Raw genomic sequence first — 27184 nt, forward strand, 5'->3', positions numbered from 1 at the left:
TGCATGCAATTTCATACTTAAAAACACAAGTAAAACATTGTCCCTTGCCGCCGGACACCATATATATATATATATCTATATCTATATCTATATATATATATATATATATATATATATATAGCCTAACTCCAAGATCACAAAATTTCAGAGCATACCTCTCAAACTTTTAGTGCAAGAAATCTGGACAAAGGCAAGATAATGGGGGATAAATACCTAAAATAGGGACAGATTTTAAATATTGCTATTCCTTGTCTCTAGATGATTTTCACTGTTAAAATGACACTCCAATCCCATGGTTAGATATTGTAAACTTATAAAGTTGCTAGAATAACAAGTCTTGCATTAACATGCATTTTCTGAGGGATATGAGATCTGAAACTCAAATGTCTGTAATTGCACAGTTATTTCAATCCTAAGTGATTGCCAGAAAAACAGAAATGTTCTGAGGGATATGAGAGCTAAAACTCAAATGTCTGTAATTGCACAGTTATTTCAATCCTAAGTGATTGCCAAAAAAACAGAAATTTTATGAGGAACAGACTGATAATATGAAGAAAATACCTGGTCATTCTGTGAAATTTGGACAGTTGAGAGGTATGTCCCAGGGGAAAGGGAATATTCCTGTACTTCTCACATGCCTGTTGATCAGTTGCCTAGTTGATCATCTGCAGTTGACCAGACAGCTCTTGACCTTATGCACACTCAATATTTTCTGGTACACCTATATATACATGCATATATAAAAATGCACACATGATTTCATAATATAGTTATTTTTTTATTTTATCTTTCTTAATTAATTCAGCTATATTGCTGACACCAAGATACGAAAATAAATATCAGTCAGCCCCAATCCACCCCAATCCACAATACCTCTTTCTGTCATGCTTGGATTTTTGCAGAAAGTTTAAGGGTTCTGTGTAGTTGAACCATATAATGACATTGGGCATGGCATATCTTTCTGAAGTGAATGATTCCAGCAATTTAAAAACTGAACAACTAGCTATAGAAGCAAGCAGTAAAAATGTATTCTGAGATGGAGTTAGACTCTGAAAATCCCCTAAAATCCAGAAATAATATGTAAATGCAATATGTAATATATATAAATGGAAATGAGAGTTTGTAGTTTCCTTGGAATGAAATTGAGGTTGTTACCAACCAATAATGAATTCTTGGACAGTCCCATATGCCCTTTCCGTGACAACCATGACAGAATTATTCTTGCTCATCCCAGCTTATCAGGCATCAATACGCCCACCAAATGCTTTTTCATTGAATTATTTTATTGCTATTTATTGATTTAAGAATAAACTTATAAGATTTCCACAACAGAATAAATATCTGAACTTCATCTTCATAAGAATAGCCAGCCTTGATTCCATTTATATATTACCTGTAAAATTTGTTGTCATGGAGTATATCTAATGATTTGTTTGTTTGTTTGTTTGTTGGGGTAGAACACTAAACCACCTGGATCATTCTCAGGCTCAGCCTGTGATAAAATGAAATATAATTTAAAAATGTATGGTTACAAGAAATTAACACATTTCGGTCATGTTGTTAAAGGCTAGTAACTAATTTACTTAACATGATTAATAAGTGATTAAGATGTTTACACTACATACAGCATAGGAACAGGAAGGGAATATACCCTTCCTTGGTGTAAATTCACTTTTGATATTTTGTGTTTAGACATTTTTAAGTCAATATTTTGAACATTAGATATTTTTTGTCAATATGTAGGCTGTTGATATATAGGTGACTCAATCAATTAGAATACTCGCGCATATATATATATATATATATATACACACACACACACGCACATACATAAATATGCACACACATACATACATATTTGGTTGTAAATCAAAAGGTAGAATACACATTTGGTAGAGATGTTTTTGTGGGTTTAAAATAAAAGATAGTGCTCATTCGTGTGACTTGCATACGGTTGAACTTAGTTTTATATATTGCAGGTAAGCAGGAAAGTTAATATTTGAATGAAAAATGGTGGTTGTGAAGATGTGCAAAACTGAGTTATAGCAGTTGGTATAAATATGCATGTGTCTGTGAGCTAGGATTCCAGATTAGGTAAGGGGATAGATTCAGTGTTCTGCATGTTTTATGTTATGTGTGTGTGTGTGTGTGTTTATGTCCTTTTGTGTTGTGGTACTTTAAGTAAATGATTTTTAGTAACATAATGTGTAGGGTTGGGGTTAGGGGCAGAGGTAGAGTTAAGGTTAGCACATATGAGTAAGATGGTGTAAGGGTAACCTCAACTGTTTATTGCTGTAGTTGTGGAGGGTTAATCCACCCCCTTCACAGAGATGCTCCAGGGGTCATAAAACATTAATGTCAAAACTCTGAATGTTTTAGAATACTGTTTTTCAGAATATTGAATTCTGTGTCCCCATGTCCAAAAAGATATGCATTTCCATTTATTTTTAATTTTTTTTATTCAGTTTTTATCAACGATCACAATATAACAAAACAAATACATTATTAAAACATAACAACTAGAAACTATTTACAATTGTCCATATTAAGGTTTTTGCTAAGAATTAATATAAATATCATTAGTATTTTTCAAGTAAATTACTCATTTTTTCCATGCAATATACTGATGCAGGGGGTTAGGTGCTCTCATCTTAATGCTTAACAATTCTTTCTTGCATGCACTTTTTGCTAAATGTATGAATTCAGAGAATAGTATGGTATCTTTACATTTCCAATTTAAAGTAATAACTTTCCTTGCAATCACTAAAATTGACCATAAACGAGACACTTGTGTTTTTGGAATAACTTCTGGAAATGGAGCACTAAACAATATTAATGAGTTTGTTACTATATATTTATCTGACCACAACACTTGCAAAAAGAATTTAAACTCTTTCCAAAACAGAGACATTAATTTTACATTCTAGTATCATATGTAGCTAGTCTACCTCTGTGTTATTCTCACATCTCCAGCTATTAACATTTGATATTTTGTTTATTATTGCAGCTTTATGGGGAGTTATAAAATATCTATGTAGATATTTCTAAGTAAATAACTTCCACTACAGTGAATATATTTGTTTATTGATTTAAATAATAATGTCTTATTCACCTCAGAAAACTCTGGATTATTAACTTTTGTAGAGTAACCTCAAAATGTTACTTCTACAAAAGGAACAATCCATTCTTAATATCCTATATCTGTTGATAGATATGACCTATCCTTACCTATAACAGTATTGATGTTAAATAAAAATTCCAAAATGTTTGGGACATTTTTTACAAGTGAGCCTAAGGACACTTTTAATTTATCATTTACAAAATCCTTACATATTTGCAGACTTAACCAATTATTCTGTTGAAAATTATATCTGGCTAGTAAATACTCAGATGAATGTGTTTTATTATCATTTATAAACTGGTGCCAAAATATTAAACTACTATCTTTAAAATCAAGCATTTTTCTTAGGTTATGAGCTGTTAAACATTCAACAGTGAATGCTATGGGAAATAATAAGAATGCATTATTGTTTATTTTATAATTATTTAGATGTATTCTAAATGTTGATCAAATATAATTAATCAATGGGATAGAGAAGGATTTATTTCCACTACTCAGACAATAATATTTTAATTTCCAACAGAATTTATTGCAAACAATTTGTACACATGGATCAATCTTCAATTTATTACTACTTAACTATATTTTTTCTTGAATTAATTTCCACTTAAAATCATATGAATTATTTAACAACTGAGCTATAAATTGAATACTTGCTGCTTTAAAGTACAAATCAAAATTAAGGAAGCTGACATCACCATCTTCCTAGCTTTTCATATGCCATTCTACTCATTTGCAAAAGCCACAAAGTTCTAAAATATTTTTTTTTTCATGAAACTCATATTTACTAGCTCAGAACTGTAGCTAGACATAATTATGAAAAATGGAAATGCAAGTCCATCACACCATTTCAGTTAGTGCATTATGAGGGAGTCTTCACTCCAAGTATTGTACCTCTGTACTGCACTGGAATAAACGTACTGCACATAAGCAAATGTTTTTGTCAATAATCTTTTTAATACATGTTTACAAACACAATAATTACTTACATTTACCAAACCATTTTCCAGACGTGATATAGAAATAGTACACACACACACACACACATACATACACACACACACACACACACACACACACACACACACACACACACACACACACACACAAATACAGATTTTAAAGTGAAAAGGGCAAAATAGCTTTTTGGAACACACACTTTTATGGGTGACTAAAACTAATGTAAAGGTTTATGCTTCTAGTCAAGCAAACTTAGATTATAGCTGTCATTGTACATGACAGTAAGTAAAGGGCTCCAGGAAAACCTAATAGATGACTAAACATATATAAATGGATACCTATTGAAAGCACAAAAGTTACAAAGTGCGAATGCTCAGATGAGTGAAAATGCTGCAAATCAAAAATGTTATTGTGGGGGGACTGTGCCCCCCCCGACTAAATATATATTCCATCTCCGAGATCGCACTACAGTAAAGAAAGGGCAAATATTCTGATCTTTACTGCACTGCGATGAAAAAAAAACAAAATTCGATTTGCAGCATTTTCACTCATCTGACCATTTGCACTTTGTAACTTTCTTGCTTTCAATATGTAACCATATATAAATATACAGAGTAGAAGATGAATATAGATGACATGACATAAGATTTTGCATGCACTTTGCCAATCTTCAAACTTGTTCTTACATTTATTAGAGTTTTTTTTTCTTTTTACATTGGTGGGAACCATTTTAAGAGATGTTTCATAAAGGATTCCCATTTTATAGTTATAAAAAGAAATCACCAATGCGATGATACCTGAAATAGTGATCCTTTTCAAATCCATTGAAAGTAAGACTTAATATAACTCATTGCTGAACAAGTTTTTCTTGTATGGCATGAACATTACTAGTTCAAGAAATGACGTTAGACCATAAATTATGACAGAACACATAGTGCCAAAGGATGTGTATAATGTCAGCATCTAAATTTTTACAAGCTGAGTAGTTGGAAAAAAGCCTGGAAAATATGTAGCAATCTTTGTAAGAGATAATATGCATTATAAAATATTATGAACAGAGCACATAACTCTAAAATGAATACTCTAAATAGCAGAGATTCAAATATAGCTCCCCAAATTGTTGCTTAAGAGGATAGGAGCTAGATGCTTGAAACAGAAAGAGTAGAAGATGCATCTTAATAAATTAGATTAAGTAAGATGACATATGATATATCTGTAGGCTTAGCCAACAATATTTCTTTCTATCCATCCATGCCTAGGAGTCTCATTTTCCTCCCGTAATGACCCCATGAATAGCCACCTATATCCATGGAGTTTTAATATATGCACACACACAGACACAATTTAGAAGCTGATGATCCACTTACATGTCTTTACATTGTGTGAATAAACGAGGGCATCCCTAGAAATCCCATGCAAACACAGGGAGTACATGCATATAAGGCATCTGAGCCTATAACTGAACTGGAGAACTGCTTCCTTTGTGGTGAGAATGCAACTCATTGCACCACTTTGTTGCCTAACACTTGAGTTTTATCAAATTCAGATAATTCACTTTATTCAAGTCAATATCAAAGATCATGTGGAATGAGCTGAGATCCATATGATACTTATTTTAGCCACATATAACTGCAACTTTCATTGCAGACAAAATTTGGAGGTTGATTGAAATTTTTGTAGAAAAAGAAGTCAGTTACTGTAAAAGATTTATGAATCAATCACTTCACCCCCTATTAAAATATTTGGCTTAATATTAATAGAATGAAAAAACTGCCCAAACTTTTTTGGTAAATTTTAGACATGTTTGATAAGATCTAATCATTGGAAAGCTATCAAAATGGATGAACATGTAGATTACATTGTGAAAGAAGTAAACATTTATTCCATAATTTGTACCATGCAGGTAAATATTATAACCATCTAGGGGAATGAAAATTATAAAAAGCTTAGAATATCTAGAAATAAGAAAATCCCAATAACAGTTTGGAAGTTTAATGCCAGCTAGACTTTTAGTAGCTAGTATTATGTGGTATGGTATGATATGATATGGGGAATCTTAAAGACGTTTTCCAAGATAGATCAGCAGTCAGAATTTATAAAGATAATAAGTTATGCAATATACTCAGTTTAAATATTTCAATTTTTGAAAGCAAAGATATGTTTCATTCTTCCATCTTCTTATATCTTGCTTCACTAAAGACCAAGTTTTAGTAATATTATTGCTATCATAGTTCAAGTTTTGGGTTTAAAGTAATGAAATTATAATGATTTGTATTGTAAATGTCAGATACATCAGTATATGTATGTCTCATCATATAAGGGCAATTTATGTTTTTCAGGATATATAAATTAAGCTAAACTATAGTCTGAAAACTTGAGAAGAGCTCTCCAGCTGATAAAATATATGTGATGTCAAGTTATAAAGACCAAACAGGACACACAGCCAAACCAATTAATAAAAACTACAAGAAAAACCTAGCCAAGCTAGAGTTTTCACTGTGTGACTCCTTAAAACTTCTTGCAAAAAGGGGTAATGGGATATATGCAAATGACCCCTTTAGGACATCAGGTGTTTCAGCTATATAGCAGTTCTGAGTGCCCATTACTTTTTTTCTTTTTAAGTCTGTTATGGACAAATTCAGGCCAATAAAGCCAGACCCCATTAACTGTGGATGAAGTAGTTGTACAACAAAAGAAAGAAACTGATTCTAAGAAAAGAAGGAACTAACTCAACAGAGGAAGAATACCCTCCACAGCTTGAACAAACTAATCAGATATCTTGTTAAGTCCTCTAAGGCTAGCTATGAGTCTAAATTAGCATCCCTAGCTAAAGACAATCATGAGGCATTATTTAGCTACATCTGAAACCTAAGAAGGAATGCCCAGCTGTGTGCCACACTTGTAGTGGATGGTAACACTCGTACTGAACCTGAGGAAATTGACAACCTGCTAACTGATAGATTTAGCGATAACTTCACACCTGTCCCCACCTGACATACCACAAAGCATTCCTGACACCAGTCCTCTTCCGAGTATCTCCAAAGAACAGGTCATACAAGCACTCTCCAACACCAAAAACACAGCCTCAATGGGACCAGATAACATCCCAGGCTGCTCACTAAACAATGTAAAACAAGACCTAGCAGAAACACTTGGCACACTCTTTAACTAGCTTTGTCCTGGCAGAGTGGAAAACAGCAACAGTAATCCACTTGCACAAAATGGGTCCATCAACTGACCCTGGCAACTATCAACCCATAAACCTAACCAGCCTTATCTGCAAGGCCATTGAAAGAATCATCATGGACCTTATCCACAAGGACATAGGTGACCTTCAAACTCTTGACCTGACCCAGTTTGGCTTCATCAAGGGTAGATATTAAACCTGGTGGACTTCTTTGAGAATGCCACCAAAGCTCTGGATGAGGGCAGAACAGTATATACCACCTATCTAGATTTAGCCAAGGCTTTTGACACAATCCACCATTCAGGTATCATAGAGAAACTCTCTCAGCTGGGGATTAACCCATACATTACCAGATGAGTAGCCAACTGGCTCACCAACAGAAATTACACTGTCAAAGCTGGGGAGTCCACCTCCACCAGTAGACCAGTTAACCAGTGGGGTACCGCAAGGATCTGTGCTGTGTCCTCTACTGTTTGGAATCCATTTCTCTGAAGTTCAGGCAAAGGTAGATGGCCTGTGGTTTACCAAGTTTACAGATGACTGTAAACTGGGTGCAATCATAGAGTCCTCCAATGATGTTAACATATTACAGAAAGGCTGGTGCAGACAAATGATTGGTGCCAAACTCCTAGACTAAAACTCAACGCAAAAAAATGGCTCATTATCTCCTTTGGCAAAGAAGTAGCCTCTGCTAATTATGATGTAGATAGCACTCCTCTAAGCTCAAACTCAGTTTTGCAAGACTTGAGAACACAGGATGACTGCAATCTAAACTTCGATTACCATGTGTCCATAATGGTAAGAAAAGCATTCTACATTGTGCATGTCATAAATAAAGGCATCGCATCCAAGACCAGGGAGGTTATAGCTCCACTGTACCCGACCCTTACCAGACCACTAATTGAATACAATGCTTCCTTTTGTATGTACCTCACCAGACAACTGCAGCAACTGAACAGACCACAGAGGTTTCTAACCAAGAGAATTGAGGGCCTCCAAAACATGACATACATAGAAAGACTGAAAACCCTATCACTGTACTCTGTATTGTACAGGTGGCTGAGAGACGACTTGTACCTGGTCTACACAGCAGTCTCAGATCTGGCCCTAATGGAATTGCTGCACATCCTCAAATCGAATGGGACAAGAATAACTATCTCCAGGGATCTCGACCTGGCCTGTGACATTAACAGAACACACTAGACAGACAGATCTGTATCCCAGTGATTACCACTGTTTTGGAATAAGCTCCCACTCCATGTGAAGGAGAGCTCCTCAATGACCCTGTTCAAGTGCAACCTTGACAACCGTCCATATCCCAGTGATTACATGTGAAGGAGAGCTCCTCAATGACCCTATTCAAGTGCAACCTTGACAACCGACTGGGTGACCGTAAATTCATCCTGGGGGTGGCACCTATGTCACTCATGGACAGTGCAGTCAGTGCTGATCATAAAATCACTCTAACAATGATCATCTAAATATGGTCAATAAGGGTATTCAGGTTTTTTACACAGCTAAGCATGTAAAGGCTCTAGGGCCACTAGCCTACTAGAAACCTCCTATGAACTTATGAGCCTATCAGACCCATTACTGAATATATAATGCTCCTTTTGGCATGTGTTTATCATTAAATATATCACTCAATATGACAGACATAAGAGGTGCCTGACTAAATACATCAGTGATATCAACAATCTTAGTTATCAGGACAGACTATAGGCCATCTCTCTATACTCAATTTTCCTACAGACTCCTCCATGGGGATCTATGTTTAGCCTTTCAAGCCATGAAAGATCCAACTCTTTTGACCTTCTGTTTCTTCAAAGAACAAATGGCTCCTCAAACACCAGCTTAAAGGAACTAATCTTTAATAAACAGATAAATAAGACAATTGGATGATAGATGGACATCCCAATATATCCCCTACCTCTGGATGCCCAAATAGCAGGTTAAGGGAATAAAACCTTCCTTAGCAGATAAATACATGTTGGCATGACAAATTCATATCCCAAAATATCCCTCACCTCTGGAACAAACTTCCACTACATGTCAAGCAGAGTAGCACCCTTACCACTTTAATGGAAGTCTATCTTAAGTAGGGCAGTACAAGATACACTGAGGCAGAATGTGAGGCTGAAGGGGACTTTTCAATACCAGTTATTAGATAGTTGGTAATAATATGCAAAATAATTGTCTTGTAATAATCTATGAGCCTAAATATCCACCAGGTCAGTTGCTACAAATGTCACCTTATTAAAAATAAATGTCAACCCAAAGCATGTGTTGTACTGAATATCCATTCACACATTTTCTAAACAACATGGATACCTAGTGTAGAAGTAGAGTGGAATTTGCTTATTCCCTCTGGCTGTTCTACCACGACAGCAAACCAAACACATAAACACACAAAAACATACTCGGAGACTCTAAATAAAAATCTGCCTAAGCAGCAAAGACCTCCAAAGCAGACACCCAAGCAACCGCTACCCCAAAACAAAATACGTGCAACACATAGCTCACAAAGCCAGTGTGCCGAACAGTCACAGCCCTTAAGGCTAAACAACACACCTGATACACTTGTAATAGGTGACTCTATCGCCAGGCACACTGACATCCTGCTCACCAGGCTGAACAAGGAGAAGGTCACGGTGAGCTGCCTGTCGGGCGCTAGGATCCGCCACATAACACAAGCACTCAGGTCACTCCAAGGCAAGTACAAATATGACTCAGCCATTGCCCATGCTGGTGTGAATGACCTGAGATGTACCTCCCTGGACTACATGAAAAGAGACATAGAGGAGCTCTCTGAGCATGTAGCCCAGGCCGGTATGACCCTGACCTTGAGTAGCATCTTACCCTCACCAAGAATGATGCCACAATATGAAGACAAGATGATCAATTTCAACAATTGGCTTAAGTATTGGTGTCATTCAAAGGGGATCCAATGCCTGTCAGCCTGGGATGACATGCTCGACAAGCCACGATGCTTTGCTAGGGACGGCTTGCACCTGTCACCACTGGGCTTTCGGATATTGACAAAGGCTCTTGCTACCCCCATAGTGCCTTTTTTAGGCAAGACTCAAAAGACAAACCCACCTCCATAGGTATCACAAGGGATAAGAAACTAAGAGTAATACTACTCAATGCCAGAAGTCTAAACCTCAAGATGCATGCACTCAAAACTCTCCTTAGCATGGAGAACATCGATATCAGTGCAGTAACAGAAATCTGGTTCAAGGCTCCTGAGAGCACCCCAGCACTACAAGGTTATACCTCATTCCATGCTTTTTGGCCCCAAAACTTGGACCGAACCACAAAAGGAGGGGGTGTATCAATATTCGTCAAAGATACCCACACCTCCAGGTTGGTGGCACAGCATGAAGCATCAGAGACTATCTATGTGCAACTAACAGTGGGTAAAACTGCCTTCCAGTTTATAGCCTGCTACAGACCACCCTCCCAAGCCCAGGAACCCCACTTGGCCTTCCTGAGAACACTGGAAAATATGAAGGTCTCTCCAAACACCATTATATTGGGCGACTTCAACTACCCAAACATAGACTGGGAGCATTACTCTAGCTCCAACACCCTAGCCGAAGGTTCCTAGAATTTATAAACTCAAATGCTATGGAACAACTTGTTACCACTCCCACAAGAGGGGAAAACATACTGGACCTGATCATCACCAACATGGGGACTCTATGCTCCAGACCAGAAGTGTATCCCTCACTGGTAAGATCAGACCATAAACTAATCTCACTGGATATTCACATCCCGACCCCACCCCCTGCCCAGAAAACCACAATGAAAAACTTTTCTAAAGCAAATTTCACACTCCTCAAAACCAAGGTGGAATCCTTCAAAGCTCCCGGGCCTGTGGAAAATATGGCCCAGACCGCAGAATCCTTTATAAACGCATTCTATGAACACCTTCAGGAATGCATGGATCATGCAATCCCAAATAAAACCAAGACCCAATCCTCCAAAGGCAGACATTCGGTCTGGTGGACCCCAGCCATAAACAAACTATACAATAGAAGGAGGAAGCTACTACATGATAAAGCAAAATCCCAAAAAGGGAAGGCATCTCTGATCAGTATTAGCAAAAAACTATGGGCACTCATAAAATCATCTAAGGCCAGCTTCGAGAGAAAAATTGCACAGGACACTAAGGATAATCACAAGGCTTTCTTTAGTTATGTTAGGAACCTGGGTGGGAATTCCCAGATATGCTCAGAATTAGTCCAAAATGACAAAAAATACACCGAACCCACAGACATTGCCAACATCCTAGCTGACAGGTTCAGTGCAAACTCCCCCCCCTCCCACCAAAAGGGCAAATATCTATCCCAGCAGAGTGCTGCCCCCCTGACATCTCAGATGCTCAGGTAAGAGCTGCCCTCTCCAAAGCAAAAAACACAGCATCAATGGGACCAGACAATGTCCCGGGCTGCGTCCTACATGAACTCCAAGAAGAGCTAAACCCAAACATAAAACTACTGTTCAATCTCAGCCTTACTACAGGATATGTACCCTACTACAGGATATGTACCCAAAGAGTGGCATACAGCAACAGTGGTCCCTCTCCACAAAGGTGGTGCCTCAACGGATCCTGGAAACTATCGTCCCATAAGCCTGACTAGCTTGGTCTGCAAAGCTATGGAAAGGATCATCATGGACCTCAAAAATAAAGATATTGGGGACCTACAGACACTGGATCCTACCCAGTTTGGCTTTGTTAAGGGCAGATCCTGCCTCTTAAACCTGGTCGATTTCTTTGAAACAGTCACCAAGGCCATTGATGAGGGGAAGGTGGTCCACACAGCCTACCTGGACCTCGCAAAAGTCTTCGATACAATACCCAACTTGGGCATTATAGATAAGCTCACCAGCTTAAATATAAACCCCTATGTCACTAGATGGGTTGCAAACTGGCTCAAGGACAGAACCCACATGGTTAGAATTGCTGGAGCCATGTTAGACTCCAAACCAGTTACAAGTGGAGTCCCACAAGGCTCAGTCCGGGGACCTCTCTTGTTCGGTATATATTTCTCGGAGGTATAGGCCAACATGGAAGGACTGTGGCTGACCAAGTTCGCAGATGACTGCAAAATGGGAGCCATAATCGACTCTCCAGCCGACACAAGCATCCTCCAAAAGGGCCTCATAGAAACAGACAACTGGTGCCAGAGCCATGGCCTCAAGCTAAATGCCAAAAAGTGTAAAGTCATCCCCTTTGGCAAAAACAAAGTGCCCACAAATTACCACATAGGTGGTAATCCATTAAGTACAGAAGAAGTAATTAGGGACCTGGGGACCCAAGTTGATAGCAATCTCTCATTTGACAACCACATGGCCAAAGTGGTTAGAAAAACATTTTATACAGCCCATCTAATCATGAAGGGATTCACATCTAGATCAGGGGAGGTCATCGTGCCTCTTTACTCATCCTTCATCAGGCCCATAATTGAGTACAATGCCCCTTTTGGGATGTACCTTACCAGACACCTGCAGCAACTGGAAAGACCCCAAAAGTACCTCACCAAGAGGATCAAAGGGCTCAAACAGATGCCATATGCTGCCCGGTTAAAGAAACTCCAGCTCTACTCAGTGGCATACCGCCTGCTCAGAGGCGATTTGTGCCTAACGTATAAAGCCATGTCCAACCCGGAATTAATGGACATGCTGCACCTCAGAAAATCCAAATCCCATCGAGCTACGCGCTCGAGAGACTTGAACCTATACAATAGAAGGAGGAAGCTACTACATGATAAAGCAAAATCCCAAAAAGGGAAGGCATCTCTGAGCACTGAAATAAATAGGACATGCTGGAGGTACAGATTCATAACCCAGAGGCTCCCTTCACTCTGGAATAAAATCCCAGTCCAGGTTAGGCAGAGTCCCTCATTGACTCTCTTCAAGAGGAATCTTGATGAGTGGATGGGAGATCATGGGTTTACCCCGGGTATCACTTCTGTGTCACTGTTAGACAGAGGCACAGTATACTAACCTCGAAAAAGGGCATAGCAAAATTAATTTAAAATGGGTGGCGAAAGCCAAACACACTCTGGCTAGGCTTATAAATGCCCTAGGGCAGATAGCCTAGTATGAACCTATGAACCTATGAACCTAAAAGGCATCTCTAACACAAGCTACCTATTTTATGGAGCTAACAGAACACTGCTTTGTTCTGTCACTGACATAATGAATTCCTGCACTAATGATCTGTATAATGAACATAGTACAGTTGTGTGTTCCATAACCATGGAAATTCAACTAATAGGCTCTCTGTTACTGTTCAGGTTCATCCATACAGTATGCATGGCACAGCATACATGCTGACTATAATGGCCCTCCAACACATGCAGACATTGTGTGTGTGTGTGTGTGTGTGTGTGTGTGTGTGTGTGTGTGTGTGTGTGTGTGTGTGTGTGTGTGTGTTTAATGGGTGGTTGCCTAGTTATCCATACTGTCTGCTGTGTTACCTTTCCTTCCATGCTTAGCTAGCTATAATTTGATATCCTGCATTGGTAGAATATTGAATTATAATAATTATATTTTGTTCTGGTGTGATTTGCTAAACTTGCTTTAGGGTTTCAGGGATCCTTCAGGCTTCCTAAAGAGCATTCATTGGTATATTACTCCATACGTCAATTTTTGTTCAAAGTAATCTACTTTTGTATTTCTGCAGGTTACAGAGAGACAGCTAACTAGAGCAAAATGTACACATTCTCAAAATCCAGTAATAAGAACATGGCACAATCATTCTTTGAGTTTTAAATTGTCCAGTTTGAGTAATAAGCACATTTTGTCTATCTGAATTCATCAGATACAATGTTTCTTCCTGAACTCAGGAAGAACATTGTATTTGATAAAGTCTTCCAGACTTAGGTGGCTGTAATTTGCTGCATTGGTACAACTCTGAATTCTAATAATTATAAGTTATCCTTGTGTGATTTGCTAACCTTGTTGACAGACAAAAGTGCTCATTACTTTGAATAAACCCGAACAATTTAAAAGTCAAAGAAAGATGATGTTTTGTGTTTTTATTACTGGATTTTGAGAATGTGTATCTCTGGTTAGCTGTCCACCTGCAAAATACCTATAGGACTACAGTAGAGGATTACTTCCAAAAAAAAGTTTTTTTCCTTTTCTTTTTATTGTTGGTCCCATGAAGAACCAGCCATTTTACCAGGTTTGGAGAGCTTATAAGGGAATTTATTTCACAACAGGTGGCTTACATTTATCCATTTATCATTTTTTGCACTCAAAAAAGAGCAGAGTAGGGCATTTAATACACTGTCTTCTATAGTCAAACTTCTCTTATTACTTATGGCATTAGATTATAGCTTTGCACCTCTGTGGATACCTAACTTATTGAAAAGATCATGCCAAGGTACTGACCTTTGCTTTCATGTACCAAGTTCCTGCAGATATGATCTAGTTACCAGACATTTTATGTTATAGTGGTTATGTTTGTACAACTATACTTTGCTACTAAGATCCCACTGTGCTAAGGATTAAATCCATTACTTTCAGACTGCTTATACCCATGACATAATATTTATTACACAACATGTAGGCATGGCTAGAGTGACTCCTTTCAGATGTCCAAACCAGAACATTTCTTACTGAAATGTGAGCACTTTTCATGGCATTCAGCACCCTCAAGCAATGTAAAGGACATGATTTCAATTTATTACTATAATTAAGACTCATTATTCTAGAGCAATAAATGGTTCTGCTGATGTATATCATATTAAGTGCATCAATTATAATGACATAGCTTTTGACAATACTTAAAGTATTTGATTAAAATTAGTGAGTATGATAGGAAGTTTATACACCTGTTATGTATTCTCATGGAAGTAGTGTTAGAAAATGAGGTATTCATATTTGATAAGGACATTTATGAACAGGTGGATGGCGTAGCTATGGGCACATCTTGTGCAAACAGCTACGCCAACCTAGTTATGGCAACATGGGAACAACAAGTGATAATAGATGGGCCATACAGGGAATGGATAGGTTTTTATCAACATTTTGTCGACGATTTATTTTTGGTATGGGAGGGTACTGAAAGTGAATTAAAATCCTTCCTTGCTTTTATCAATGGAACCACACCATTTCTGAAGTTTACAATGGAATTTTCCTATGAGGAAATAGCCTATCTGGATACAAGTGTCTCTAAATATATAGGTGAGGAGGTTAGCACTAGGGTACACAGGAACAAATTTCATAGGAACAATTTACTACATAGAAGTAGTATGCATCCCCCTCATATTTTTGACAACATAGTGAAGGGGCAGTGAATGAGAATATCTCAGTTATGTGAAAGAGAAGATATATATTTTAAATGAGCTAAAAGAACTTGAGAACAGATTTATAAATAGGGGTTATAGTACACAAAGAGTAAGGAATATGTTAAAGGAAATAAAAGGGAAGAGAGAAACACAGGCAGGGCCCCATTTTTCTGAGACATCAGATGTGATGAACAATCGAGTTTATGAAAGAAGAATCAAAAACAGTCAGATTGCCAGTGTACTACTCTAGTAATGTGAAGAGTGCATTAACGGTCTGTGGAAACTTCTGGCCAGGCTTTAGCAGCACACAAGCAGATACATGAGTTAGTAGGGGGTACCCCGGGTTTTGTATACAACAATATGAAATCTTAAAAAGAAGATTATGTTATTCTACAAGTAAAGGGACTCCTATTGAAAAGGCTATGAATTTAATAACTATCCCATGTAATAAGTCATATAGATACATCAGGACAATTCATTCATCCTGATTCCACTAAGATCTTTACTTTTAAAGTGGCAGCTACCTGTGATACCACACATGTGGTTTACTGAGCACACTGCGTAGAATGTTCTTCATTCCATGTAGGTAAAACTGACAGCAGATTACGAAACAGAATAAGGGAGCACTTGTATAACATAAATAACAAAATAACTACTAATGCTCTGGCCAGGCATATTGTCAATAGAGGGGATGAACATAGATTTAAATTTCTAATAACAGACAGAATGAGAATAGATGGAAAATGGGGAGACATCAGAAATAGGATGGAGATTAATGAGGTGCAATGGATTATCAGGTTAAAAACAGATAGTGGTAGTGGACTGAATGATAAGGTTCCCATAAAACCGGTATTAAAAGCAAGACCTCTACAGAGGTAAAGAATGTAAGTCTTAAGAGGTTGTTTTAATAGTTCCAATTGTTTTTAATTAAAAGTTATATATTTTTGAATTTAATTAAACAGTTCGAGTACTTTGTAACTTGGTGGGCATTGTTTTGTCCTGCTTTATTGTATGTTTGATGAATACTTAAAGTTTGGAAATATTGTTCTTCTTTATCTAGACATTTATTAGATATTTATAATTTTAATATTTTTTTGATAAGATAAAGGTAACTAAATTGAAAAAGATAGTACAGTTGTAGCAACTTCTCTGTGGGTCTTCAAACAGGTTTCATCTGTACTCCATTACACAGTGAAGGCCCCCCTGGATCTACGCAGTTAAGAACAGCGGGGAGTACAGAACAAGGTCTCAATGCCCAGTTGAAGCTGCCATGCAACTAATGATCACAGACATCTGCACTGTTAAAGATCTTCTCTTGGCATGCATGGACATAATGCTCAGTCTGGGATAAGCTCTATGTTTGTGGTCTGCCAGCATGACAGGACCGAGATTCATGAAGCTGAATAGAAATCATGCCAAGTTGGCACAACTGATTGTGGAAAGTGATTTATATATGTTGATGCCCAGGTACTACCCTACAGTCACCTCCCCCCTCCAACAGGCACAGATACACGCATACACTCATACACATGCATGTGTATACGCAGTCACACCTACCACTCATGCACACACAAAGACACACTGTCTCTCTTTCTCTGACACACACACACTATCACATGCACCAGACGCCATGCTTCATAGCCATTGCCTTTCACACCTGCTGTCATCAAAATGGTGCAGCCTATGTTTGTGGATCTCCATAGTCAGGCCAGGGGCAGATTTCTAAAAGTTTCAGTCCCAGTTGCCATGACAGAGATGAAAATGTTGGTAACCATTTGAAATGCTGCAATCTGCTTGTGTGAGTCCTATAATACAGGGACTAAATGGCCGAAAAGTGGACTTACGTATACTAAGTTTGAGATGACCGTTTCTTTGAATATGACCATATGACATTTTCTCTAAGGTATGGCAATCCTGGAATTGGTATATATAAGTTCAGTTGGTATGGAGGGTTTATCTCTCACATTTGGGGATGTACGCATTTAAAGGAGAAGCACAGTGTTTCATATTTACTCTTCTCCTGTACTTTCAGTCTTTTTTTTTGGTGTTTCAGAACTTGGTGTTAACAGTGTTGACATTTCAATAGGAGCCAAAATTGTCATTAGCATAATATGCAAATATCATGCTCTAGTATAGCAGCCACTCCATTGCTGGAAGCCCAGCTGCATTACTGTGTCAGGAATAGGCCACGTTTGGTTGCAACAGTTCACTTGTCTGTACCACAGTGCAACCTAGGGGACAATAATCCTACTGGGAGTGTCATTCCAGGGAATGGTGACTCCTGCTTAGCATTCCTTGGCACTCAGCCTCTGTACTGCACTACTGTGTTTGCAGTATATTGCCCCATGCTGGACTTCCATAACCTTTTTTTCATACTGCAAATGTAGTCTGCAATTCATTTGTTTGTGAATTGCGGTCTGTACTGTGGGAAATCCATTTGCAGACCAACTGTGTACCTGGTGGAACCAAGGTAATCAGTTGAGTATGTTCTTGTGCCCTGGTGCACTGAATGATATGGGATGGTTATGCATTGCTTAGGGCATTGTATATGAGGGAACATTACTACATAGCTGGCTGAAGTGATTATATAACTTGATTATGAACTGCACCCATATTATCTGTAATTATAATCAATTTCTGTATTGTGTTAACTTTGTTTTTCTTTAGTTGCCTTTTTTGGAGGGGTGAGGGCTGGTTTATTTCCTACTCTGGAGTTGCTCAGGCAGCATCCTTCCTTTCAAGCTGCGCAGACACTCGCTCATGCTGTAGCCATCCAATGGGTCTCAGTCTCAATGCTGAGGGCTTGCATTTGGGGAATATGCCATTTGGCAAAGCAGAGTTCACAGCAAGGATCTTTTGTGACTCCAGGAGTAAAAGGGGAATTTTGAGACCTTACTTTGTGTACAAATCTTAAAGGGTGACTAATTTGTTCAAGCTTTTCTCCCATGAGGGAGTCAACACTTTCAACACTCTCTCACATTATTTAAGCACCAGGACTGTTTTACAGCAGTTACTGCAGGCCGCTGAGCATTTCTTGTTTAAGCTGATAGTTGTTGATATAGTCTCCCACTAACAAAGGTTGCACCCTTATACAGGGGAACCCTGCCCACTTACATCACGCACAAGTATAAGTTTACATTGCCTTTCTAGAGTACATACCTGAGTTCACTTCCTGTAATAAGCACACCTCCAAACCTGCTCCAGCCACCCCAGCTAAATGTATTACAGAACTAACACATACTCCTTTAGATACTCCCTTCTACCTCAACATATAATAAATACAATCAGCAGTCAAAAGGCTGGTAGTGCTCCCACATTTAACAATGTTATTACTTGTCTGCATGAGGTGAGTCTGCATGCTTTCCATGGCTCTCTGCTGTCAGTAGTACACATCATGCAAAGGTAACTAGTTTTGCTTATCAAAGTGGCAAACTCCTACCATCAGCTCATCCCACACTCACCGTATACCCTGCACACCACGCACTACCACACTAAATGTAATCCACTGACAGAAATTCTTCAAAAAATATACATAACTACCATAACTTTTCCTTACTTGGGAGACCTACAGCTTAACCCTGGCACACAGCCATATACAGTCACATTCTCAGATCCACTCAGTGAGTGGTGGAGCAAAACCCAATAAAAAAATAGAAAACTACCAGATATTAATCCTCACAATGTCTGCACTAAACAGTGTTTGCTGCAAGACTGGATCTTCTATTACAACTTTGATATCTTGGCTGTTACAAGAACTTGGTTATGACCCAACATCTTTGAGAGGTAAATACTACCTACAGGATTTAACATATTTAGATAAGATAGAAAATAAAACGTAACACGTGGCATGGCCATCACTCACAATGACACTATAAAATGTTCCCTTCTGTTACAATACAACATATAGGGAGTCTATTCTCTTACTGCACATAAATAGGTTCATAGGTTCATAGGTAGGTACTAGGCTATTGGCCCTAGGGCCTATACAAGCCTAGCCAAGAATGTACCCTGGCTTTCACCACCCAAGAAAATTATTTTCCTGTGCCCCTGTCAAGTAGAACCACAGAAGTGATCCCCTGGGTGAATTTCTATTACCCATCCAATCGTCAAGATTTTTCTTGAAGAGTGTTAATGTTAATAAATACATAAAAAATCCATTTAGCTTGCCTTTTTGTTCTTCATATTACCATAATGAGATACTCTCTTACTGCACATAAATACGTAAAAAATCTATGTAGCTTGTCTTTTTGTTCTTCATATTACCATAATGAGACTATTAAATAGTTAGCACAGTGATTTCTATCCAACATGAAAAATGAGTACGCAGTCATGGGAGAATTTAACTGTCCTTAAACACATTTTTGCATCCCACAACATGTGACTGTCATACCACTTACTAAAACAGATCAAGTCTTTGGTAGAGAAATTGTACCTGACTGGATCCTTCTATATGCAATAGATAATACTGCAGTAGCTGGCATTATGTTGGTAATTCTCTGTGACAATGTGCCTATATTTGCTGTCTGGTATTAGGGAAGATCCAAAAATGCAAACTGTCAACCCTTCTTTGGAAGTCTCAGAAGATTCACTGCTAATAAGCTGAACCTTATACTCAGCACTCTCGATTAATTCTCTTACTCATACCTCCTCTGCGTCCTTCTGTCAGTCCTCAACAACTCAGCCCCTGTTCATAGGAGGTTACTAGGCTAATGACATTGGGGCCATTACAAGCCTAGCAAAAAGTTTACCCCCATAAAAGAAACCTCAGTCAGCACCTGTCGCCCCTGTCAATGAGGAACAAAGGTGGAACCCCTGGGACAAATTTATGGTTTCCCATCCACTCATCAAGGTTCTGCTTGAAGAGGGTCAGTGAAGTACTCTGTTTGACATGTATCGGAAGTCTATTCCAGAGACTGGACAGCATCTGGGAGACAAACCTGTCTCTCCAGCAGGTTTTGTTGATGTCGCATATTAGATTAAGGCCTATTGAGTGGGTAATGCGCGAGGAGTTAGACTTACAGATTTGGGGCATTTCTAGAAAGGCAGGGTCCGATATTGCCTTGTAGGCGAGACACAGATCACCTCTGAGCAATCTGTGTGATACCGAGTAAAGTGATAGTGATTTGAGCCTGTCAGCATAGGACAGGTGTTGGAGGCCATAGATTCTCTTTGTGAGGTATTTCTGTGGCCTTTTCAGTTGTTACAGGTATTTGGAAAGGTACATGCCAAATGGGGCGTTATAGTCAATTATAGGTTTAATGAGGGAGGAGTACAGAGAGGTAATAACCTCCTTTTTTCTGGATGCAATCCCTTTACTTATGAGAAGAACCATGTAAAAGGCTTTTCTGACTGCTGCTGCCACATGATGGTCGAATGTGAGATTGTTGTCAACCTAAGAACCCAGATCTCTCCCCATGGGTTGTGTGGTTAGGGGGTTGCCATTGGTGTGCCAATCAATAGCGGCTGTGTTTTTGCCGAATGGTATGACAATACAATTTTTTTGTGTTTAACTTAAGGCCATGACTTTAGCACTAGTTATTTATAGCTGTGAGACTCTCTTGCAGTAGATTAATGTCATTTAGGGAATCAATGACAGCACCCAACTTACAGTTATCCGCAAAACTTGGTCACTACAGGTCCTTGGTCTTTGCCTGGACCTCTGAGAAGTAGATGACAAACAGTAGCGGTCCCAGGACAGATAGATGGTGCCACCTATTTTGACCTAGTGGGTCCTATTTGTGAGCCAGTTGGCCACCCATCTGATGAGATAGGGATTAACACCAAGTTGTGTTAGCTTTTTAATGATGCCCAAGTGGGGGATTGTGTCAAAGGCCTTGGTCAGGTCAAGGTAAGCTGTATGTACTGACTTTCCCTCATCCAGGGCCTTGGTGACAGTCTCAAAGAAGTCAACTAGGTAGGTTCAATAGGCAAGATCTGCCCCTGACGAATCTAAATTGAGTGGGTTTGAGTATTTGGAGATTGCCTATGTCCTTGTTTATGAGATCCATAATAAGATCAGACTTGTCAAGCTAATGGGGGCAATAGTTTCCTGGGTCAGTAGTGGCACCACCTTTGTGTAAGGAGATGACAATGGCAGTTCTCCACTCTGCTGGAATGAAGCCTGTAATTAGGCTGTGGTTGAATAGGGTGCTCAATGGCACAGCTAGTTCTTGCTGGAGATGATGCAGAATACAGCCTGGGATATTATCAGGTCCCATGGAAGATGTGTTCTTTGCATTGGATATGGCCTTTAACACTTGATCTACAGAGATGTGAGGTGTGGGACAAGTATCGGGGATGTCGACTGGGCCTTTAGGGGGCGATAAGGGGGTGATGTTTGTGCTGAGCCTATCAGCTAGCAGGTTGGCTAAGTCGTCGGGATCAGTGTAAGTGGTACCATTAAGTATACAGAGTGTCAAGTCCTGGTTATGTCCTAACCCTGGATCCCACCAGAGATTAAAGTACAAATTTATCAGTGAGAAATTCTAGCAATAGTACTGCAAAATAAAACTACTGCCTCTTTTATCCTCTTTAGTTGAGCCTCGAACCACATCAAGACCATGAGAGTCAACAGCAAGAGGCAATACTTTACAGCCAACTAAAGCAATAAGGCACAGTCCCAAAACAATTATGGTTAGAATAGCAGCTGGCAGATCAAGACATTTGACCCAACTCCAAAAAAACATGCTCAGTGTAAGTGACTGCTTACATTGAGAACAAGTCTTTTGGAGTCTGGCTACCTTTGTAAGTCTGTTTTATAGATATGCCTTACAGCAAAGTGAGCCAATTATATTGAGAACATCTCTTTTGGGATCTGGCCTGCTGAGTTTTCCTCAATTGAACTGTGAATGCTCATCAGTTCAACTACAAGAATTAAGCTATTCAATACAACTTATAACTCTCTGACACATATTTCATACTGACCAAATGTTACCTCTTTAAAATAGGTTTGTGATATTTAAGACATAGTCAATGAATGCTGATTTCCTACCATCCAACCAGCCAATGTTTTAAACATAGCTATTTTATCCATTGCCTTTCTTGTTTTTTTTTTTCTGATAAACCAATATATACCTAACAACATGTTCCCAAACTCCGTAACTCAGTAGTAATAATAAACCCTTTACAAAGGATGATACTTCAGCTGAAGTCAAGGATTACTGGTCTATTTCCCTTCTATGTCCTCTTTTTTAAAAATTCTGTAAAAATAGGTATAGTTCCAGATTTATTACTATATCAACACTCACAGCTTACTGATCATCTCAATGTGGATTTATGTATTTATTGTTAGTTATAATCATAACTATTATTATTATTACTATTATTACTATTACTATTATTATTAACTCTTTGACTGGGTTAGTCCCACCTGACCAATGTCCTTTTCAGGGGAAACTAGAGGGGGTATTTTCACTGGCCCATTGCACAAGATAAAATCAAGGATTACTGGTTGATTTCCTATCTATGCCCCTACCTCTTTCTCTCACACTTATATCCTTCTGACTCTTGTTTCCATAAAATATGATGAATATTTCATTAGCTGAACTGAAATTATTTTGCCTTGGTGCATCAGCAGGGACTTATGCCGATAAACAGAAAATATTCTGGAGAAACTCTGTTTGGCAATCCTCAAAAACATTTTTTTTTCAGGAAGGAAAGCCTCCCTGCACCCTCCTGTTGTAGACAGGCAAGCAAACCTTCCCCTTGAAATTATATACACCTACTCTGAGGTCACACAACAGTGGAGAATAGGGAAAACTCTACTGTGACTGAAAAGTGTTTTGGTGCAATTTCTCTGTTCTATTGACAGCTGAAGAAATGGCTGGTGAATGATTGACTGCATCCTCACTGGGCTGCCCTCTTGCAATCAAGAGTACAATAATTATAACAGTTACTGCAATGCTACCATATACTCCTACTCTACTGTCACTGGACATATTTGTATAGTTAGTTGCATTATGCTTGCACTTACCCATGTTACTACTGATACAGCAACATACTGAAGGACAGTTAAGCGTGTCAATCTCAAAGGGTCTTATGACTTGAACGTGAATGACTTTCACAAATAATAAACACTAAAACACAGGAAAGATGCTTTTTGGGGAGGCAAGCCCATCCAACCCCCAATTTGATAGACTCAGTCCCTCCCACCAAAGTGCTTTTTCTAAGGGGTTCTTGCCCTCTGCAACCCCCAATATGAGGCTATGTGTCCTTTCTGCTACTATATATATATATATATATATATATATATATATATATATACACACACACACACACACATATATATATATATATATATATATATATATATATATATATATATATATATATATATAAAATCTCAGCTCCAAGATTGCTGTATTTTGAAGAAAGGAAAAAGCCTCAAAACAGTGCAATCTTGATCATTAAAGACAAATTCTCAGAATCCCACATTACAGTGTTGATCACTTGTGTGTCAATTATTTATCTTTATTTATTTATTTATACATTTCTTAATTGGGGCATAAGGCTACAGAACATACATTACAGAAGAAACTGGGTGTATGCTGTGGTAAAGACATTTGGCATAAACCAGAATCACGAGTCAAAGACATTTGGCATAAACCAGAATCACGAGTCAAAGTAAATGCTGTACAATTCGATTAAAGCATTACTAAGAGCAATATGAAATGCAAAGTACGTTTTGAGATATATATGGTAACAAGCAAATATGAAGAATAGTAAAATATTAACATGCAAATAACTAATAAAGACTACAAGCCAGGCACCCATTGATACATTTGCTATACATTGTATGAACTTTTTTCTTCACTCCTGTGTATACTATGAATACTGTATTACTGTTGTTATTCTTTGTGCATACTGCATTGCTGTTGTTCACCTTTCTTGGACATTTTATCATTGATGATACACCAAAGATCAAAGCACGGTTGCCACTATGTAAATTCTTCACCATAACAACGATAACAACAAAATTTCAGGCATGGTGCCTTTTAATATCACCCAGCAATTCTACAGATGAACTTTAGAAGTGCTTTAACTTATGTGATATATTAGTTTCTGAGATACACTGTTAGAGGTTTAAATAACAGTTATACTGCACATGTGCCTAAACAAAAGTTATAATCTCTGTCAGTTTCAGACAACCAGGAACAGATATCTTTCCAAAATTAGTATTTTATGTAAAGGTCTGTGCAAACCACACCCCTTGCTATTTCAGATAATTATTGCTGAATTAATCTTTGCTCAAAGAAAAGGCAGACACGTGCCTTCTACACACACAACACACACCTGCAGTGTTCTCCTTTCTACAATGATTTTGAAACAATGTGCTTAGATTTCTGATTCAAGCACTTGTATTTTTGGGGAAAAAATGGGTGATGTAGTTTTTTGAAGTTGCTCTCAAATGTATATAATGTCACCTGATTTTAATGAATGCCTGAATTTCGTTGTCCGTAGTCCCTTCATAGTCGTAGTTTTTCCAGTCTGCATATTCCTGTTTGCCCCATAATAATTTTTGGCTGTTGTTGTTTCTTTCGGCTTATCCCGGTTAGGGGTCGCCACAGCGGAACTCCAGTCCACTAATTTTTAACTGTAGAAATTATAATTACATTGCAGATGCGGATGTAAATATGGACAGGTCTCCAGTGTAAATGGGCTCTGCCCAATTGTACCTCACAGTGAAAAGAAAGACTAACTACTGTAAAAATGGGCACAGCCAACTTTTTCTTTCTTTCTTTTTGTAATTATACAGCACCTTCCAGATTGTTGCCCACTTTTTTGTGAGGGCAGGATACATACTTTTTTAACTGCGGAGTCTGTCCTAAATACAGAATTAAAGTTGAAGCATATATAGTTAAAAGTATTGGATTAGCGGCATTTAACTAAATAAGTAATAATATAACAAAGTACATTATTCTGGACACAGTTAACTTCTTTGCTGTCTCGGTTCATGATTTTAACTTTATTTTATATTGCAATGCTACAAAACGGGGCAAGTGGTAATCCTCCGTCCTGTTCTCATAGAAAAGTATTGTGATTGTGAAGTTGTATGTTAGCACTTGTATCAAAAGAAAACACCAGAGTATCTTTCTTACCCTTCTTTGCCGAAAGCATTTTTGATTTACAATTTTTTCTCCTTAGCCCACCAGACCCTGGTTCATATAAGAATCGAAATGCTGGCATTTACCTGGATCAATAATGACATCAGCGCTTGCCAGCAAAAGAAACGGAAGTTAACGCATTCTTTGTATAAACGGCCAATGATTTGTGAGGTAGGTGGCAACAATAATTCCTCACCATAACAACGATAACAACAAAATTTCAGGCATGGTGCCTTTTAATATCACCCGGCAATTCTGACAGCTTGATTTGTTATAGCGAATGTTTGTAAACAGAGAGCGGCACTGCTTAGATTTTAACAAAACACTAACGTGGGACACTATAATCTTAAAGGTTTACCAACCCTCTAATATAGCCTGGTCCACAGGTTGTAGAACAACCCGACAGTCAGCAACCCCTGGTTTGGGCCCCACATATAGCTCTCAACCTTCCATCTCCAAAATGAGGAACACTCACCTTCGTAATGTGGAACAAATGGGCAAAATGTGGAACACATACTAATGGCTTACTAACAACTTCAACTAGGAAGGTCATAGGATGGTGAAAATATGCTGGCTTTACTTATAAAGAAGATCCTTTAATGAATTAATATGATTAATTTCTATTTACCATGGATTTCACTTAAAAAAATTCCTAACACTGAATGTGTGACAGACTCTTTCATGTGGAACTTTGAGGAACTTCGAGAAACATGAACTTTTTAAGACCCCAAATGAGGTACGTTCCTCGTAATGAGGGACACGTGAGATGGTAGACAGCCTTAATGTTAACTGAAAACTGGATGTAACGCTGCTTGCTTCTTTAGTTGTCAGTAGCACGTGAAATCCCATTGTACTAAGTAAACGACAGAGGGGAGTAACCTTTCCTCTGTTATTGACAGGTTAATTCCTCCCCAAAACATTTCCCAAACCTACTTGGGGGCTTTGCACTAGTTTGGTTCAAGGGTAGGGTTACCACCTGTCCCATTTTGTGAGGGACAGTCCCACTTTCGGCATTTGTGTTCTGCAAAAAAATGGCAAATGTCCTGAGATTTTAGGACAAAAATATTTCCTATAGTTTCTTTAATAGTTGCATAAAATAGTTATTTTGTATTGAAAACATCTAAATGTTATAAGAAACAGAATAAGTAACTCAAATGTTGCAAGAAAAAGATTTTATTTTGGCAAAAAAGTGAAGTTTTGTTCTTTGTACCAGCCCTGGGTATGTTTTGCCCTGCAAAAGCTGATGTTTCTACAAAAAATGTCCCACTTTGGGCATTTGAAAAGGTGGCAACCCTATTTAAGGGGTGGATTTTATTGAGCAGTGCTTCTGTAGTTATCTGGACACCCGACATGCAGTTTTAGAAACGTTTCATTCTTATAGGTTCATAGGTTCATAGGTTGGTACTGGGCTATCTGCCCGAAGGCATATATTAGCCCAGCCACGTTGTGCGGTATTCACCGCCCCTTTAGTAGTTCCCTAGACCCTTGTACTAGCAGCTAGTACCCT

The 27184-nt window shown here is 38.3% G+C and overlaps 1 protein-coding gene across 1 annotated transcript in view; it reads right to left on the minus strand.

Moving 5' to 3' along the window:
* The window catches only part of LOC122792350 (spermatogenesis-associated protein 7-like), an 81546-nt gene extending 55766 nt beyond the window's left edge, over window positions 1-25780 (minus strand). Inside the window, exon 1 of the mRNA XM_044060172.1 lies at window positions 25672-25780. Coding sequence (XP_043916107.1) covers window positions 25672-25759 — 88 coding nt within the window. The 5' untranslated portion in view covers window positions 25760-25780. The remainder of the gene's footprint in view (window positions 1-25671) is intronic.
* Between the last annotated feature and the right edge of the window lie 1404 nt (window positions 25781-27184).

The sequence above is a fragment of the Protopterus annectens genome, chromosome 1.part0, assembly GCF_019279795.1.
Source record: "Protopterus annectens isolate FY-2018-M chromosome 1.part0, PAN1.0, whole genome shotgun sequence".
Classification (NCBI taxonomy): Eukaryota; Metazoa; Chordata; order Ceratodontiformes; family Protopteridae; genus Protopterus; species Protopterus annectens.